The 18,617-nt window shown below is 46.0% G+C and overlaps 3 protein-coding genes across 3 annotated transcripts; 2 read left to right on the top strand and 1 right to left on the bottom strand.

Annotated features, from left to right (window-relative positions):
- Nucleotides 1–1,677: 1,677 nt before the first annotated feature.
- PDCL3 (phosducin like 3) lies at nt 1,678–9,475 on the bottom strand (the record flags this gene model as incomplete). Its single annotated transcript, XM_082014385.1, has 6 exons — nt 1,678–2,379; nt 4,639–4,847; nt 5,890–6,033; nt 6,704–6,794; nt 7,490–7,619; nt 9,443–9,475. 6 exons carry the CDS (start codon nt 9,473–9,475, stop codon nt 2,237–2,239), a joined length of 750 nt encoding a protein of 249 aa, XP_081870511.1. The 3' UTR covers nt 1,678–2,236.
- Nucleotides 9,476–14,542: 5,067 nt separating this feature from the next.
- LOC309416987 (late histone H2A.1-like) lies at nt 14,543–14,962 on the top strand (the record flags this gene model as incomplete). The annotated part of the gene is made up of 1 exon (XM_082014374.1): nt 14,543–14,962. One exon carries the CDS (start codon nt 14,543–14,545, stop codon nt 14,960–14,962), a length of 420 nt encoding a protein of 139 aa, XP_081870500.1.
- A 3,070-nt stretch (nt 14,963–18,032) lies between these two features.
- On the top strand, nt 18,033–18,446 carry LOC309416976 (histone H2A-like; the record flags this gene model as incomplete). Its single annotated transcript, XM_082014363.1, has 1 exon — nt 18,033–18,446. One exon carries the CDS (start codon nt 18,033–18,035, stop codon nt 18,444–18,446), a length of 414 nt encoding a protein of 137 aa, XP_081870489.1.
- Nucleotides 18,447–18,617: the final 171 nt, after the last annotated feature.

The following is an 18,617-nucleotide window of genomic DNA, read 5'->3' as shown; positions in this document are numbered from 1 at the left end:
CACCTTGAATTTTCTCTCCTGATCAGCAGGTGAGTGTGTTGCAGGAAGCTTAGCCCCTCCAAAAGGCAAAATACTGCTGCTGAATGAATTGGTGCATGTGAAAGGGAGTTCTGGACTCAGCAGGTCCCAGGAGACATTGGCTGTCACTGAGGCTTCTCTCAAGATGTCCAGGGTCCCAGTTCACAGCCTTGTGCTGGCCCTCCTGCCTACACACTTCTGCAAAGAGCCAAATGTCACCTTCAGCAGCGCCCAAGTCACAGATCACCTCCCCTAGCTCCCCAGGCTGACCAACCTTTATGCACAATGGGCTGACAGAAGGCCCAACTAAGTGCTACAACCAATTAGCACAGAATCACTTAGGTTGGAAAAGACCTTTAAGATCATCAACCCAACAGCAGCGTGCCCACTAAACCATGTCCTGAAATGCCACGTCCACAGGTTTTTTTGAACACCTCCAGTGACAGTGACATGGGTGACTCCACCACCTCCCTGGGCAGCCTGTTCCAATGTTTGGCCACTCTCTCAGTCAAGAAATTTTTGCTAATATCCAATCTAAACCTCCCCTGGCGCAACTTGAGGCCATTTCCTGTCTTTCTATCACTAGTTACTTGGGAGAAGAGGCCAACACCCACCTCACCACAACACCCCTTCAGGTAGTTGTAGAGAGCGATAAGGTCTCCCCTCAGCCTCCTCCAGACTGAACAACCCCGGTTCCCTCAGCTGCTCCTCCTAAGACTTGTGCTCCAGACCCTTCACCAGCTTCGTTGCCCTTCTCTGGGCACACGCCAGCACCTCAGCATCCTTCTTGTAGTGAGGGGCCCAAAACTGAACACAGGATTCAAGGTGTGGCCTCACCAGTGCCGAGTACAGGGGCACAATCACTTCCCTACTCCCGCTGGCCACACTATTTCTGATACAGGCCAGGATGCTGTTGGCCTTCTTGGCCACCTGGGCACACTGCCAGCTCATATTCAGCCGGCTGTCAGCCAGCACCCCCAGGTCCCTTTCCTCCGGGCAGCTCTCCAGCCACCCCTCCCCAAGCCTGTAGCGTTGCATGGGGTTGTTGTGACCCAAGTGCACGACCCAGCCCTTGGCCTTATTAAACCTCATACAGTTGGCCTCGGCCCATTATCCAGCCTGTCCAGATCCCTCTGTAGAGCCTTCCTGCCCTCCAGCAGATCAACACTCCCACCCAACTTGGTGTCATCTGCAAACTTACTGAGGGAGCACTCGATTCCCTCATCCAGATCATCAATAAAGTTATTGAACAAGACCGGCCCCAAAACCAAGCCCTGGGGAATACCGCTTGCAACTGGCCACCAACTGGATTTAACTCCATTCACCACAACTCTCTGGGCTCGACTCTCCAGCCAGTTCTTTGCCCAGTGAAGAGTCCACCTGTCTAAGCCACGAGCCACCAGTTTCTCCAGGAGAATGCTGTGGGATACTCTGTCAAAGGCTTTACTGAAGTCCACGTAGACAACATCCATAGCCTTTCCCTCATCCACTAGGCGGGTCACCTAGTCATAGAAGGAGATCAGGTTGGTCAAGCAGGACCTGCCTTTCATGAACCCGTGCTGGCTGGGTCTGATCCCTTGGTTGTCCTGCACATGCCCTGTGAGCACCCTCAAGATGAGCCATGCCATGATCTTCCCCAGTACGGGGGTCAGGCTGACAGGCCTGTAGTTCCCTGGATCCTCCTTCCCGGCCCTTGTTGTAGATGGGCATCACATTGGCAAGCCTCCAGTCGTCCAGTCCCTGTTAACCAGGACTGCTGATAAGTGATGGAGAGTGGCCTGGCAAGCTCCTCTGACAATTATGTTTAAGACCAGCTACGTAGATGCTATTTACACAGGTTAAGCCTGTCAAAACCAGTGCACTTAAGGCCACTTCGTATTTCAGATTTGTTAAAGAAGTCAGCATTTACTAGGAAAATAACAACAGGAGACCTTTGTTTCTACTGATATCTATAATTTAACATTTTGAGTAATATTTACTTGGGCTTCATAATATAAAATGTCTTTCAGGATCCTAAGTGAAGCTGCAATAGGGGTTTTGTGTTTGGTTTTTTTTTTTTTAAAGACACTTTTTTTTGTTTGTAGAAGTTTCTAGATAAATGGCCATCTTGAAATTCTACCATTCTGGGCTCAGCAAGATCTTCATGAGCATCTCCAGCACTCTAGGTGGGAACACTTGCTGCAAGTGTACTGCATCAATCTTGATGCCGACAAAGGAGTTAGTCATCCTCTGAATCACTCTCCCCCCTGGCTGGGACACACGCCCTGATTGAAGACAGGAGCTGGTCCTGGATCTCCTTCCTGGGGTTCTCCTCGAGGTCTGTCTTGATGGCACCTGACTCCGAAATCTTCCACTCCAGTTCTGCACACAGGAAAAAGAGAGCCATGAATGTCAGGGAGCAAACTGCCGCCTCTTGACCTATGCTAATTTATTTCAGTACAACAGCATCTTGCACTTCCTAGCTTACCTTCAGATGTAGAAACCCCCAGACCTCAGACTGACACAATTCCCCACTGCCCTTCCCACCCTTGCTTCCCCTGATGACTTCTCTTATTACCCTGTCATCACTACCACCAAAACCAGGGCCCTGCTCCATTCCTCCCCGTCCTCTTCCACCCTCAGGTCCCAGCCCCAGCCCTGTCTCTTGTACCCACTCCAGCCAAACCTTCCCTTCACAGTCACTAGTTCTGGCACAGGTTTCAGCCCAGGGCGCAGAGCTTAGGGTACTGCTCTGCAGCCCACCAGTAGCATCCCTGCTCCCTTTACAACCAGGGGTGTAAAAGAGGCAACTGATACAGAGCAGCAGCTTTAGAGGAAACAACTCTCCTGGTGAAAGGGAATCCCACCTCCTTCTAACTACATAAGGGCAGAAAACAGGTCTGCACATCTATTTGCTGGTGAAGCCGTACTGCTCATGTGTTACAGCTGTTTCCATCACACACCAAGTTCACCACAGTCAGAAGAGGCAGGGAATGGATTTGCTGAGGGGCAAAAGACTGTAGCAATTCTATTTATACATCTGAATTACAGGTATTTTTCAGGGATGTACTCTGTAAACACAATTCAATCCTTTCCCACTACGCCATGCACTGATTATTAGTTCCTTAGCAAGACAGCAAGAGAAATTCCACCATCAGTAGTGGGCCTATTACTATATAGACCCAAACGGGATTGCTTCACAGAAGTACTGGTAGAAAGTCAATACAACACATTCAATTAAAACCTTTCTCGTAGACCTGCTGGCAACCCTATCATTAAATCTAACTTCCTTCAGACATTACAGAGTAATGAATACAACCTCACACTTTCTTTAATCTCCGGGGGAAGTCATCTAGGCTTAGGGGAAAAGGAAGAAAGAGAGAGAAGTGCAGAATTTCAGTGCCCAGCTTTCTGTGATGACTGAATTAAGCTGGCTTAGTCACCTTTGGACACCCTCCCTCCCAACATCAATTATTCATATGCTAAAAATGGGAGAAAGGTAGCTGTAGGTTCTGCTACCACTGCTCACTTCAGTGCATAATTAGGCAACCTCTGCAGTTAGTTAGCTGTTCTCAAATCAGTGACCTCATTAGTGAGCTTTTCCCGTTCTGACGGTTCCAAGGCAGGGGAGCATTTTCTACAGCACACACTCAAGACGCCCTTAAAGTCTGACATTGAAAAAGCTTGAAGGCATCTGGACAGCATCAGAAAGCAGATGAGTATCCTTTTAACTGAAGTAAAATCCACTAGGTTACATCCAAGTTGCATTTGCTTTTCAAGAAGAGCCTTTTTCACTGCTGACCTCTGTCTTCAAGCACTGCTGTAGGACACCATCCCTGACCAACCACCTCCAAACAGCAGCTTTTACTGAAGAGCTACAGCACTCTGCAAGACCTGCATCACCTCCCTACCACCCTCATCTCCCAAAGCACTTCACCCTGATGAGGCTGCACAACCCCCCAGCCTGCTAAGATAGGCAAGAAGAAATAGTCTAGGGAAAACTGCATCCTCCAGGAAAGGTAATAGCCTCTCCCCATGGGGCCCTGTACTCCCTGAGCCATGGGCTTAACAGGTTGCCATCTCCAGGAGACAGCAAGAGGAAAAGGAAGCAGCCCAATTTCAGGCTAGGAGCCTCATTGGGACAAACAGACATCTTTAAAGGTTAATGATGAGTGGTTGTCATGAGTGGTTCCTGCATGTCAGGAACGTACAACAGACAAATACATGCCATTGACTTGAAAATGAAACAAGCAGCATTACAGTGCAATAGGCAAGCACCAGTTATCAAGTGCACAGATTATCAAGTAATCGGGGGCACAGTCAGTCGTTCAGGTACAAGAGCCCCAAAGAATGTGTGTGGGTACCATTTATCCTCTAATATATTCAGGAAAATTTGTTTCACCTGAAACAGGGTGCAAATACTTGCACATACATAAGATAAATATCTATATGTTGGCCTACTCAGCCACTCACTGCTTTTACAAGATAGCTTTAATAACATGTTGTTGAGCCATAAGGATGCAAAAACACCAACCTAATATGATTTTTAGTACCTTCCTTCTCATCCTAAGCCTCACTTCTCTCATTCCCAGAAAAGCAGTTTTGCTTCTCCTTTGGAAGACCAAAGATGCAGACACTCACCATCCCTTGTCAGGTTCATGCCACCAAACACCAAAGGCCCGATGAACTGAGCTTTGATGTCTCCCTCCAGGTAGACAAATATCGTAGGCAGGTTCTTATCGGGGTAGTTGGGAATGCAGGTGGTAGAGATAGCTTTGATGAATTTCACATCTCTGAACTTTCTTGCAAGCCCACTCATATGTTGATTTATTAAGGCACAGAGTGGAATTCTGTGAAGAACAGCAACAGACACACAGGAGGAAAATATAAAAGATGAATTAGACAGTAACCTGCTCCAGAAGAAAGGTCAGAAATATCAGCTTGATGAGTAGCATTTATGGAAAGACAAATGTACCAGAAGCAACTTCTGAATACTTTTGTTGTCCAATAATCCAGCATTCAAAAGGAAATCAGCATCACTAGAGGTTTTGGCAGGTGCTGGGTTTTTTGTTTTAAGATATTAGCCATACAACCTTCCCCCTATCATACAGGGAAATCTATTTATGAAGATATGACATTTAGAAATCGCATAGGGCAATTAGAAATAGCAAGGGCAAAATAGAAAGAAAAGCAGCTCCTGGAAGAAAGTATGAAAATGAACACCTGTAAGGCAGTTAGAGACAACAACAAAAAAAATCAAGTATATCTAACCCCTTCCAGAAAATTCTTGCAACTTATCAGACATTTCTGACAAGACTTTCCATCATGCTGACAGGACTGGAAACCTTGTTCACTCAATTTTTATGCCTCTAGAAACAAGGCTAAAGACATCCAGTGATTCTTCTAATGCACAGCCCCTCACACTTTATCCAGAATAATTTGAAAAGCTTGAATATTTCAGTGGCAGCAGCTACCTCTATGGTAGAAGTCACACTGTGCTGTACAGGTGTATAAAAAAGCCACTTCATGGTAACATCATTTTAGAACCAAGTTCAGTAGTCTTGAGTCAACAGTAATGAAGTTACTGAGAGAGTAGTCAGGCATTGGAACAGGCTGCCCAGGGAGGTGGAGGAGTCACCATCACTGGAAGTGTTCAAAAAAACCTGTGGACATGGCACTTCAGGACATGGTTTAGTGGGCATGGTGGTGTTGGGTGGACAGTTGGACTTGATGATCTTGAAGGTCTCTTCCAATCTTAATGATTCTAATTCAATTTTTTATTTCTTAGAACTCCAGAATCAGTTCTTCAATTTCCACAATAACTACACATTTGTCTAGAGTATTTTCCGCTATTGACAGTGAGAGGTTTAAAGGTTAAAAACAAATCCTTACCCTTGTTTGTAGAGGTGCAGGACTACCCATATGCCTTTTCCAGCTTTTGTAACCTCTTGAACATAGTCTTTCCCCGAAATCTCCAAAACTTCCCCAAATTTATTCTTCATTTGAGCTGCTTTCATTTCTGCTAACCTTTGCTGCCTGAACAGCAAGGAATGGGAAAGAGATCTTGAAAATAGGTGCATTTTTGACAGAACAACTCTTAAAGGAGCTCATTGAAACCTAGACTTCGAAAGCACATTACAAACTTTTTCAAACCCCAGAGCAACAAAAGCAAGTTGACATAGTCAACTGTTACATTGGCATCACAAGTTAAAACCACCAACATACAAGAAATACAACTGTTTCATGAATTTATTTTTTCGTCATTTCTGCCCTCAGCAGACATTTCTTCTGCAGATACTACACTACCAAACTAAATGGCAAAAAAGCAAAAACCATAAGAGATGGTAGAGAGAGATAATGGAAACCCAACACTGTAATTATGTAAGTCTGAAGCACCTTCATCTCATTCATGCAAAGAAATTGAGAAATCTTTGAGGTGATTTTCAAAGCTCTCAGAATCTCCAGCCATGCACTCAGTAGATGCACATTAAATTCAGTGTCTTTTATCTACAACCTAGTTTTGCAGAGATAAACCCAGTTATCCTATTAAAGACACTTAGAAGCCCTACAAGAGACCAGAAACACAACCCCTTTTTTCTATCACCAGGCCTAACAACATCCTTCTTCTCTTCAACAATATCTAACAGCATGTAAGAGAAAAAACCGCTAGTTTTCATTAAAGCCAAATTCTGCATGCTGCTCTGACCTGTACATTTCAATAGCTTTCTCATCTTCCTCATTAAATTCATCTTCATTCTCTTCTAGCTCTTCCAGAGTCATGTCCTCATAAGTTTTCACTAGAATGGAAGAAACATCAAATCAGCAAAAAACTCATTCCAGCATTAAAACTGATCAGCCCTTATTAGTCCAACAGAATGTACATTAAGGACAGATTAACTAAGGGAAATACAGCTTTTTTGAAGTATTGTTGATACCAGATTTTTAGAAAATATTATGCACTTTTGACAAATAGATGGAAAGACAATGATGTAAAAGACTCCAAGCTGAAGGCTGTCTACACTAGCACACGAGTACCTGAACTAGCTTTCAAGTTCGCTGGCTGCAGCAAAGACATACCTAACACAGACACAACACAGCAGGGATGCCCGAACAAGAGGGAAGGAGGAAGCATACAACAGGTAATGTCATGAGATACTTTTACTTGCACAGTCACGTGGCAGACTCCCTTGGCACTGTTCTTATTTCTGTTTTCAAACATTTACTTCTATAAAAATATGGAGCTGACATCAAGAATAAAGCTTCCCTGTGCTGGAAGAATCCACGTGTTTCAGGAATGTATTTGTTTGATACCGCTAACAGACGATCACCCGATATGAGCAGAAGCTTTGCTACGCTTACAGACTTGGAAAGGGACACATTGCTTTATGGGCATATAAACATTACTGCTGGCCATTTCTTTGTACAAGCTTCCCCCAGGAGCCATTCTAAGACCTGTCCTGCTGCTGCTGCCTGAGTTGGCCTGGTCACTCACCAAGAGACTTCTGAAGATTAGCAAGCTGCTCCTCTTCCTTTGCACGCTCCTTTTCCTCCAGGTTTTCCTTTGGAGGAAGGATACCTTTCTTGCGCAGGATGTCATTCCACTCTGTGTCTTTATTTGGGTCCTAGAACAGAACAAGAAATGGGTAATGAGCATTCAAGCAGAACTTTGCCACTTCCAGAAGTTAACACAGGCAAGTTTTTCAGGGGACACAACAAACTGCTAAAGCAGTAGCTGTCTGGATGGCACCAGAAAGTCACAGTGTGCATCCTCCTGATGCTGAGGCTTCTTTGCCACCCCAGACTGGTACCGTGAAGAGGGACTTAATTTTATTCTATCCCATTCACACATTCACAACATGTACAGGAGGCCTGGGTAGGATACAGAAGTTCAGAGCATTATAACCATCACTGCAGCTCACACAAGGTGGAAGGAAAAGGAAGGAAAGCAACTGGGTGACAGGGAAACATGCTGGCCACAGGGCACAAGTACAGAGCCTCAGCAGAGCAACAGGCCACCAAATCAGTGGTCACTGCATTGGGAAGCACTGGTGAGAAGACAGACAGGCACCAGCTGTACAGACCTAACTCTGGATACATGGGAAGTCTCCTTGGTAGATTCAAGTCAGCATGACTACACAAGTGCTGAGAGAAAAGCAAGCACTACCTCTGCCAGACAAGGCTGAAACCAGGACACAAGGGAATCCGATCTAAATCTATGCCTAGACTGCTCCTAAAGTTAAAAAAACCAACCACCAAACAACAGAAAAAAAACACACACACAAAACCACCACACTTTGAAATAGTTAGAATAACCCTGCAAGACAGGGCCAACAGGCATCCATGAGAAGCTCAGCAAAAGTTTTTCCAAGTTAGACAGTGATTTTATGTTTTTAAATACCTGAAAATTCAGTGTAACACTCACAGGCTGGCTTTGGTTCCTTACTGTCTTGGCCTATGCTACTTTGAAAACTGAATACAGTGTCTGCTGCTTTGCTGTGACTTGCTGCCCATGTACCTTACTGTTCAAGACCGTATCTCATCTCTAGACCAAAACACACTACTTCTGGAGGAAAGACGGAACACAAAGTAGCACGGCAAAGAGCAGGCCAGATTTTTTTTTTTTTATTCTAACTGTGGTCATTTTTCCCTCAACATAGCATTTCACAGCATTTACTGTCGTTTATCGACATACTGATGAAGCGCTTAAAGCACTCGCCCCCCGCCATCTGCTTCCTACAGAACCGAAATAAATACCGCATTTGGGGGAAAAAAAAATTTAAAAAAAACACCAACAAACCACCACAAAACCAAGCCACGGTGCTTCATCAAGACCCTGCCGCGCGACAGCCACCTCTGCCCCTGGACCGGGGTGGGGGGGGCGGTGGTGGCACACCGGGCTCCCCCGGCCCCCGCCCCGGCCCCGCAGCTGTTCACCTGCATCCCGCCGGTGGGGCCGGGGCCCGGAGGGCGGCGGCGGGGCTGTGCAGGCCCGGTCCCGGCGTGCGCGGCGCGGCCGGAGGAGGCGGTGCTCCGCGGCGGGGCGGGCGCAGCTCTGCGGCCTCTTCCCGTACCGCCTAATAAGGCCGGCGGCGCGGCGCGACGTGGGTTCGTGGGAGGTGCCGCGGCGCAGCTGCGGCGGGTCCCGGGGAGCGGCGGGGGGAAGCGTCCTGCTTGAAATCAGCGGGGCAGGGGCGCTCCGGCTGGATGAGTTCACGGGTTTCAGCTCTTGCTGGGGCGTTTTTTTCTTCCCTCTCCTTCCCGTCAGGATTTCCCACACCCGCCACAGCGCCGGTTTTTAAAAGGTCCAGATCCCCCCCGCTGCATCTGGATGGATCCCACCCGTGCTCCCAACGGGGACCCTCGTGTTCCGGGCGGGGACTCCGGCACGCACGCCGTGAAGGGCAGTGTGATTTAGAAACACTCGATCGCCACCGGTCCGGCTTACCCTGCCAGGGGCCTCGCTGCTCCCCGTCCCCATTCCGCAAGCGGAAAGGTGTGGGTGCTTCTGAGGGCTGATGGGCACCAGTCCCTCCTGCGAGCAGCTGTGGTGGGTGCCCACTCATGTCCGGGCCTACAAGCGGCCATCCCTGCGTGCCACCCCGCAAGTGCTGCTGGAGCGGTTTAGCGCAAAGGCTGTTCACGCAAGTCATGACTCTGTGGGCCCCTGTGTGAGCTGCGGCCCTGCCCAAAGGCCAGCTCAGCAGGGCTTTAACCCAGGAACCCTTCACCTGGAGCGATTGTAGAATCATAGACTAGTTTGGATTGGAGGGGACATTTAAAGGTCACGTAGTCCAACCCCCCTGCAATGAGCAGGGACATCTTCAACTAGATCAGGTTGCTCAGAGCCTCGTCCAACCTGACCTGGAATGTTGCCAGGGATGGGGCATCTACCACCTCTCTGGGCAACCTGGGCCAGTGTTTCACTACTCTTGTTGTTAAAAATGTCTTCCTTATGTCTAGTCTAAATCTATCCTCTTTAAAACCACTACCCCTTGTCCTATCGCCACTAAAAAGTCTGTCCCCATCTTTCCTATAAGCTCCCTTTAAGTACTGGAAGGCTGCAATAAGGTCTCCCCGCAGCCTTCTCTTCCCCAGGCTGAACAACCCCAACTCTCCCAGCCTGTTCTCACAGGAGAGGTGTTCCATCCCTCTGACAATTTTAGTGGCTTCCTTTGCACCCTCTCCAACAGGTCCATGTCTTTCCTGTGCTGAGGGCTCCAGAGCTGGATGCAGGACTCCAGGAGGAGTCGCACCAGAGCTGAGTAGAGGGGCAGAATCACCTCCCTCGACCTGCTGGCCACGCTGCTTTGGATGCAGCCCAGGATGCGGTTGGCCTCCTGGTCTGCGAGCGCACATTGCTGGCTCATGTCCAGCTTTTCATCCACCAGTGCCTTCAAGTTCTTCTAGGCAGGGCTGCTCTCAATCACTTCATCCCTCAGCCTGTGTTGATACTGCGGGTTGCCCTGACCCAGGTGCAGGACCCTGCACCCTTTTTGAACCTAGATGACCCTACCCTCTCCTCATACCTCTCAAACCAACATCAGCCCAGAAATGATGCAGGATGTAAGTCATGGAGGGCAGAGGAATTCTTGCCCAACTTCCAGGTGGCACAGCCTCAAAACCGACACAACCTTAAGAAACCTTTCCTGATCCCCGTGCTATATCCTCACCATCGGAGCTCAGCCGGTTTTGCAGTGCAAACCTCTGGTCTTGCCTCTTTTATCATTTTTTCAGCAGCACAGCGAGGGATACAAAATCATGTCCTCTAAAAGCAGCCTGCTAAACACACCCTGGAAAGGAGTAGAGAGCAAAACAAGGAATTTGATATCAGACTGACAAACACATAACATATTCTGAAACTCTTATTTCAAAAGTTAAAAAAAGACAAACAGGGAGCTACTTCCTAGCACATTCCAGCACTCCTTTCTCACCTGTGAAGCAGTCAGGCAGGAAGAGAAAGTGCATTTTCTGTGGGTCAGCCCTGCTAAAATGAGTTCAGGGGCACCCTTGCATGGCGGCAGATGTGTGAGCCCCTCTCCTCCTGCCCAGCCCCAGGTGACTTGTCTTTGTTGGACACCGAGGCTCTGTAGGGCGTGCTGGGGAAGCAGCATGGCCATGAGATGTGGGATCCCAACCAGGCAGCGTGCTGAGCTGAGGCCCAGCTCCTCATGCTTGCCAGCCAGCATCCTGGAGCTACCATAATCTTGAATGCATAAACCAAACAGGGCACCGTCATAGAAACAGCCCAAATAAATTGTCAGCTGTAGGGAACACTTCCCTACGAGCACCCAAATACAGTCAGTGAGTTTTGGGGCTCTTTTCTGCCTTAGTTTTTCTCTGTAAATCTTCCCTTTCCTCTTCATTGAGTCTCTTCTTTTCTGTTTGTATTTCATATCCTGCTTTACTTCTCCATTGGCTTCTCTCCTCATTTTTCTTTCCCTCTTCTTTAAAAAAAAAAAACAAACCAACAAATCAAACCTATATTATCTATTCTTATCAGACATAATTATCAGTACTTCAAATACTGTTGGAATTGGGTCATAGCCAGTTAGCATTATGAGAATTTTTTTATTTTTATTTGTATCTTTTATTTTATTTTTGAGTCTGTCTTAAAGACCACTCAACAAACACTGAGGAATGGGGCAAGTATGGTGACCCAAATCCGTCTGGGATCAGCACCCCATTCCCTAAAAATAAGCACCTCTGCCCTTTGAAAGAATTGAGCGGACCTTGCACACCATGCAAGCAGAGGGGAGAGGGGAAGAGGCCTGCTCCTGCCTCCCCCTCCTTTTGTGCTCTAGCCCAAGGGTCAGCACGCTCACCCAGAAAGGCCCAGCCCTGAGTCCCCAGAAAAACACCCCACATGGCTTTCTGGCGGGCCTTGAGACTGTGTTTGTTCTAGGCAGGTGGAGAAACAACTGTGTCTGCTCCACCAAGGGACAGGTAGAAGCCCCATTATAACACGTTGTAACATCACGGACATCCCATTACCGCCCACGTACCCTGAAGCGTGCTGGGGCACTTATCCTGCGTTCGTACCCCGGCCTGCGCTAAGCCTGGTTTGCTGAAAGGAAGGCACAGACACCTTTTATGCCTCCGAATGAAAAGAAATGGATAGCTGCGGCGGCGCTTTGAGAGGGTCGCGGTCCTTATGGCGAGGATTTGGATGCGTGGAGGGTGCCCCACACCTGCCTCCTAGGGCCCTGAGGTGGAGGAAGACTCAGCCTCACCCAGCTTGGACTAAGTGCTCATCTTTGTGGAAGAAGTGGCTGGCTGAGTGATAGATGGAACCACAAATATAGATGATGTGAGAACTTTAAATCAGAAAGTAAAGGGCTACAGAGCCTTGCGGTGGGGCAGCATCTGAGCTAAAGTTTTCAGGATCACATTTTTTCGGAGCCATTTGCAGGCGCTCCCACGTCTTTTGGCTCTGACCTGCAGTGAGTACCCGGCACGCAGACCTGAAGCCCTATAGCTGTCGGTGCCAGTTTTGCTGTATGAAGGTTTTGTCAGGAGGACCTGCTGGTTTAATACCCATCTTCTGCGGCTGAAATACCATTCAAACCCATGGCTCTTGCATGTTGCTCATTGGAAACTGTCTTGAACACCAGAAAGCAAACACAGAAAGAGCATGAGCACAGAGTATGTACTCATTCTTTTTTTAAAATCTGCTCGAAAATATTCACTTGCCCAGGTGAACTGAGAGAAACTAAGCAAGGACCCTTGGGAGCAGAACACCCCTGCTCCCACAATAAACCCTGAGTCCCATGTGGGGCAGAGAGTTGCCAGAAGAGGGGGCAGAAGCCCAAATCTTAGGAGCAGCCCCATCACATCACTTGGTGGGGCTCGGACACAAAGTGAATGAAGCATAACTCTCTCTGCCCAGGACACACATAAAGCAATACACAGTGTTATTTTTATCCCCCCCAACTAAAAATACATCGTATTTATAAAGCACATTTCCTCTATATACTTTTTTTATCAAGCTTCAGCAGGAAGAGGACTGTTTTTACACACAGTGTGCAGGCAGAATTACTCCAGCCAGAGTGGGTGAGAGCTGGCGGTATCGCAGCGAGACTAAAATATAGCTGTGGCTCAGCACTTGGAGACAGCCTCACTTCTCCCTCCGGAGGATTTGCTTCTGGGCACCTATAACCTATTTCTTCCTTTCCCCCCAAATCACAGGTTAGAAGGAAGATGAACCACATGTGGGAATGACTCATTAATTGTCCAGGTGACCCACTGATGAGGAGAAAAAGTTGCTAATAAAAAGGTTTTGCCCCAGGGGTAGGGGAAATGGTGATATGTGGCTTGTTTGCCTGTGAGTGCAGGCCATGATAAAGACAGATTAGGCTAAAATAAGAATTTTTGAAGGTAATGGAATATATCTTTCATTTATAATACATAGTGAAATATTTAGGATTATTGTGGACTTTGTTTATGTTATTTTGTAAGGTAGCTGCATTTGTAGTACAGTATGTCTGTAATGTGAGTAATCAGAAAATGAAAATTATTATCTGATAATAAGAATAAGGAGTTATAGCTTGGTTTGCTTGGATTTTATTATGGGTTGGGGTTTTTTTGTTCCTCCCTCCCAAATCTTATTCTGATTTTTCTTAAATATTTAAATCTCTCTAGAAAAGCTACACAAAAAAGCCTCCCATGTTAATCTAGTAATGGATGTTGTTGTACATAGCAAACAGCTGTGCTGGCAGCTAACTGTGCTATTTACTCATAGCTTAAAAATGTTATTTAAATAAGTATTTTTGCCACTCCAATTGTAAGAGTACTCTAACTGGACTGAATTTCCTTAATCTTGAGTAAATAGACTGTAACTTCTATTCTTCAGTCTGCATCATGCTGTCCAAGTCAATGCTTCCCCTTCCTGCTGCAGAACACTGCCAGTACTCTCAGAGCAGCCAGAGAATATCCCTTGGGGAATTAATTTAGAACTTGGTAGGAAAAACTCTTGGAGTATTTTAGGTGTAAGATGCTGTGGGCTGCAGGAATTTTCCAATTGTTGGATTGAAAATGAAAGAAAGATTTAACTTGATAATGGAAGAAGCGAGAATATAAACTTCTCTTGGAAGAAGCAGGCTTGTCCTCAAGTTATCTTTGAGGTAACAGTTCTGGTGTTTAGGAAAATCTTACTGAAGAAGACCCACTGTGCCCTGTGCCTCAATCCCAAATACGTTCCAAGGAGCAGGGAAAAGCCTCTTTTCTTCTGAGCTCTTCATATCTACTTCAATAAGTCTCCCTTGACAGGTAGTCAGACCGCTCTGGTTTTACAAGGCCTCTCTCCTAAAAGGTAGGCTGTAAGAGGGTAGTAGTAGCAGTTAAAAATCTTAGCTCTGTTGTTAATGAACTGTGGTGTGTGGCACTCTTTTTTTTTTCCTCAAGAAAAGAACAAGCTTTCTTCTTGATGTGGAAGAGCAGGAAGTGTAACTCACTTTGTTGTCATCTCCTCTTGCTATCAGACAGCTGTAGCCCAAGGTCCTGGGTAATTTGAAGATCTCCAACCCTTTGTGTCTCCTCACCCATCAGAATGTCTGGACGTGGAAAGAAACACGCATTACCTGGCAAACCTGAAGTTACACTGAAGAAAACCAAATCAGCCAAGGCTGGTCTGCAGTTCCCTGTGGGTCGTGTCTACAGGCTCCTTAAAAGAGGGAACTATGCCGACAGGATCGGTCCTGGCGCTGCCATCTACCTGGCTGCGGTGCTGGAGTACCTGAGCGCGGAGATCCTGGAGCTGGCAGGGAACGCTGCACGGGAGAACAAGAAAGCCAGGATCCTGCCCAGGCACATCCAGCTGGCTGTGAGGAATGATGATGAGCTGAATAAGCTCTTCTCCTGTGTCACCATTGCTCAAGGAGGGGTTATGCCAAATATCCTTTCCCAGCTCCTTCCCAAGAAAACAGCCAGAGATGCTGCTGCTTCTCAGGAACAAGGTGGTAGCCAGTGAAACTTGCTTTTCCTGGTCTGGTCTGAGCACTTACAGATGATGGGACTCAGTAGCACTAATTTGTATGTGTTTGCTTCTTGTCAAGTATTTGTCCTGCTAATTTTAATGCACTTTTAAAGCTTGTAATAAAGTTCCTAGAATCCAATGCTGTTTGTTCTTTTCTCAGCTCCCCTTCTAGGGATGGAGGAACACAGAAAATGTCAAAGGCCAAGCATACCACCCAAATAACTTCTTAAGAAGTCAAATACATGTTTACTTTTGAAAACATATTACAAGTAACTGTTGTTGAGACAGCAGAGGAGTCAAGACACACACTGCCATTCATGCTCATGTGAACTTTTCCTCCATCACAAATTCATGGTGCACATAACCCAGTGCCTCTGAAGTTAACTCTGCTTTAGAAGTTAGTAGCACTATGCTTTAAAGTCTTATGGCTTGTAAAGCTGTAGTGAACAACTACCTCTCTTTAGACTGCTCCAACATGATACTAAGCTTTGTGTGTATGGTAAAGATGTGCTATATGTAACTAGCTTTGTGCTGAGTGTTTGCACCTGTAAATGGTGGGGGGAGGAAGCTTTAAAGGAGGTACATGAGAAATGAACATGTGAAAACCAAATTATTTCCCCCATTTGACCATAGCAAGGGAGAGCAGGCTTGGGAATGATTATTTCTTCGGACCAAGCAAAAATCTAAAGGCTTGCAGTAATAGTAGAAAACTCAAGCAAGGTACTAATTTTGTGAATTTTAAGCGTGGTGCTTACAGTACCCCTTGCTAATCTGGAGACTTGTGTGTCGGTCATCGTGATACTCCTGGATGCAAGCTGCTTCTGTGAGCCTGCTCTGCACCACGCCAGACAGAGTCTGCAAAGCATGGCCAGTGCTCAAGGAGCTTCTAGAAATGCCTTCACCTGCCATTTTCTCTATGATAAAAGATGCTGAGGAAGCACCTCTACTTACACGGAAAGATAGAGTTTATGTTGAAGTACTGGTCTAATGCAAAACTCCATTTTTAAAGTATTTCTTTGATCAAGAACAATCTTGTTTGGTTTTTTCTAGCCAATAGTTCAACTCATTTGTAAACTAACTAGACAGCAGAGTGATCTGAAAACTCACCCCTCTGGCCCGCTGATAACAGAGGGTAGATGTCTCCTAACCCAGCTGCTCAGCAAAAGTTTCTGTTGGGCCAGGGCTCAACTCTCCAGCACTTGTATATTGAAGAAAAAAATAATTCAGCTGTCACCACACGCTTGACCTTAGGAAGGATGTGTTATGCCTTGCAACACAGCTATGCATGACTTTGGAAAAACAAATGGACTGTGACAGATGGGGACAAGTCATAGAAGTAAGAGAACCCAATGCTAGAGGTCCTGAGCTTTCCCAGGCTCTGCAGCATGGTCACAAAGCAGCTTGGATGCTGCTGGCAGCACAAAAATTCCTGGTACAGGTTGCTGTGCTTAATTCTTGATGACCACAGAAGGTGAGGTGTGCCCCCTTCCAGCTGTAATAAATTAACTGCCAATCTGCAGTTAAAATACTGCAATTACAGTTAAAATACTGCAGTTCTTTGAGGCAGTAAATATTAGGCTTGTTTCCAGAAGAGACTGGCTAACAAGGTGCTAAGCAGCTCTACAAGGAGTAGTGGCAAATTTTCATGCTCTCAGGGACTGTACTGAACTGCTCTTGTGTTGTGACCCTGATTATTTTTTATTTTGAGTGGCTGAATCATCTCTCACCCAGGTGGCATTAAACAGTGCAAGAGCTGGTAATGATATGGGTACCACTGTGGAGCTTAAAAGGGGGCAGCTCTTGCCAGAAATTGTGGTTTGGGGGATTTGGGTAGTAGTATTGTTGGAAGAGAAGCTGGGTCAAGAACCTCTTCAGGTGAGAGTTTGTTTATAAGAAATGACATGTGTTTTTGTTGTGCAAGGTAAACTCTTGAGATGGTGGTTTTGTAAGTTTTTGTGTTTGGTGTAAGGCTGCTTAAGGTGGCTTTTAATTTTTGTTATTTGTTTACTTGTGTAGTTTATTTCTAAAAGCTTATCTTTCTATGACCCACCAAAAAATCTCCTAAGAGAACTCTTCATTGTATTTTTAAAGATTTTAACTTAATATCTGATATAGTTCCTCCCCACATCTGGGTAGAGCTTTTCATTACTTAAAAACAACTAGTGACTGAAACTTGAGAGCAATTCTATATACAAAAGCAGAATTTTCCTGTGTTTGTTCTCCAGCTGCTTTATGTTATGTATGGAAGAGTAATTGGTACTATTCAATACCAGAGACTTAATGTCAGTAATAAATGATGTGATTTGTTGAATGGATGCAATACTATACAAGAAGATGGTCCTTGTGCATTTGTAGTAGCCTGATGTACAGTGTGTTGAGCAGAGCAGTTTCAGTGTCTGATGTAAAACAAAGCTTCTCTTTTTCCCAGAAGTCTTGTTGGTGATTGTGGCCTGTTATCTTGCACCAATAGGTCCCTTCGCCTCTGGAAGACAAGACCCATTTGAAGTGATTTCCAGTAGATGAAGTTCTTTTCTGCTGTTCTCACTTCAGACAAAGATAGGAATTTCTAGCTCTCACTCTCATAAGGTCATCATTGCAGAAACTGCTTAGGTTCTTACCAGGGGTAAGTTCAATGAATCTTCCCTGTCGGGTTTCTGAACACTTTTAGGTATCTTGAAGCCTAGTTTTGCTTAACCTTTCTCCTTAACAGCAGTCCTTCTTTCATACTGGGTCAGAAGACCTTGCTCCTAACTTCTACCTTATTCTCTTGAAAAGCTTTGGAAACATTGCAGATGGCTGACCTGCTGCTCTGACTGAACTTGTAGATGTCTCTTGGCTCACAGAAAACTTGTCAGTCTCTCCTAGAACAGCAGCCTGACCCATCTGCTCCTTCAGACAAAAGTATGAACAACTAGCAAACTTTCTGAGAGGGGAAAACTGACTTGTAAGGGAATTAGAAAGGCAGTGAAAGGAGGAGGAAGAAAAGACTTAAATGCTCAGTTTCTGTGTATGTTTATTTTGGTTTTTTTAATTATTTCTCTTTTTATACTAGATTGATGTTAGAATGTCTGGATGTGGAAAGAAAACCACAAAGCTCCTCCTTGTGCCAAAGAAAACCAAATCAGCCAAGGCTGGTCTGCAGTTCCCTGTGGGTCGTGTCTACAGGCTCCTTAAAAGAGGGAACTATGCCGACAGGATCGGTCCTGGTGCTGCCATCTACCTGGCTGCGGTGCTGGAGTACCTGAGCGCGGAGATCCTGGAGCTGGCAGGGAACGCTGCACGGGAGAACAAGAAAGCCAGGATCCTGCCCAGGCACATCCAGCTGGCTGTGAGGAACGATGATGAGCTGAATAAGCTCTTCTCCTGTGTCACCATTGCTCAAGGAGGGGTGTTACCTAATGTTCTTCCTGAACTTCTTCCTAAGAAGACCATCTTGCTTAAACCACCCCACAAATATGTCCAGTCGCAGGAGTTCTAGCTGCCTCCAGGCTCCTGACCTTCTGGTATTAATGTTGGCTTTTGCAACAGCTCAGAGTTTTTCATGCTGGTTGGCATTTTTGGTCTAAATTTATGTGTGTGTACCTGTCCGTGTGTCTGAAAAGCTGCTAAAGATGGGCTTAAAAAAATCCTTAAAAAAAAAAGTCAACTG

This window comes from Phaethon aethereus (assembly GCF_964289735.1).
Source record: "Phaethon aethereus genome assembly, chromosome: 1".
Taxonomy (NCBI): domain Eukaryota; kingdom Metazoa; phylum Chordata; class Aves; order Phaethontiformes; family Phaethontidae; genus Phaethon; species Phaethon aethereus.
The sequence above is the reverse complement of the archived record's forward strand: the minus strand, read 5'-3'. Positions and strand labels throughout refer to the sequence as shown.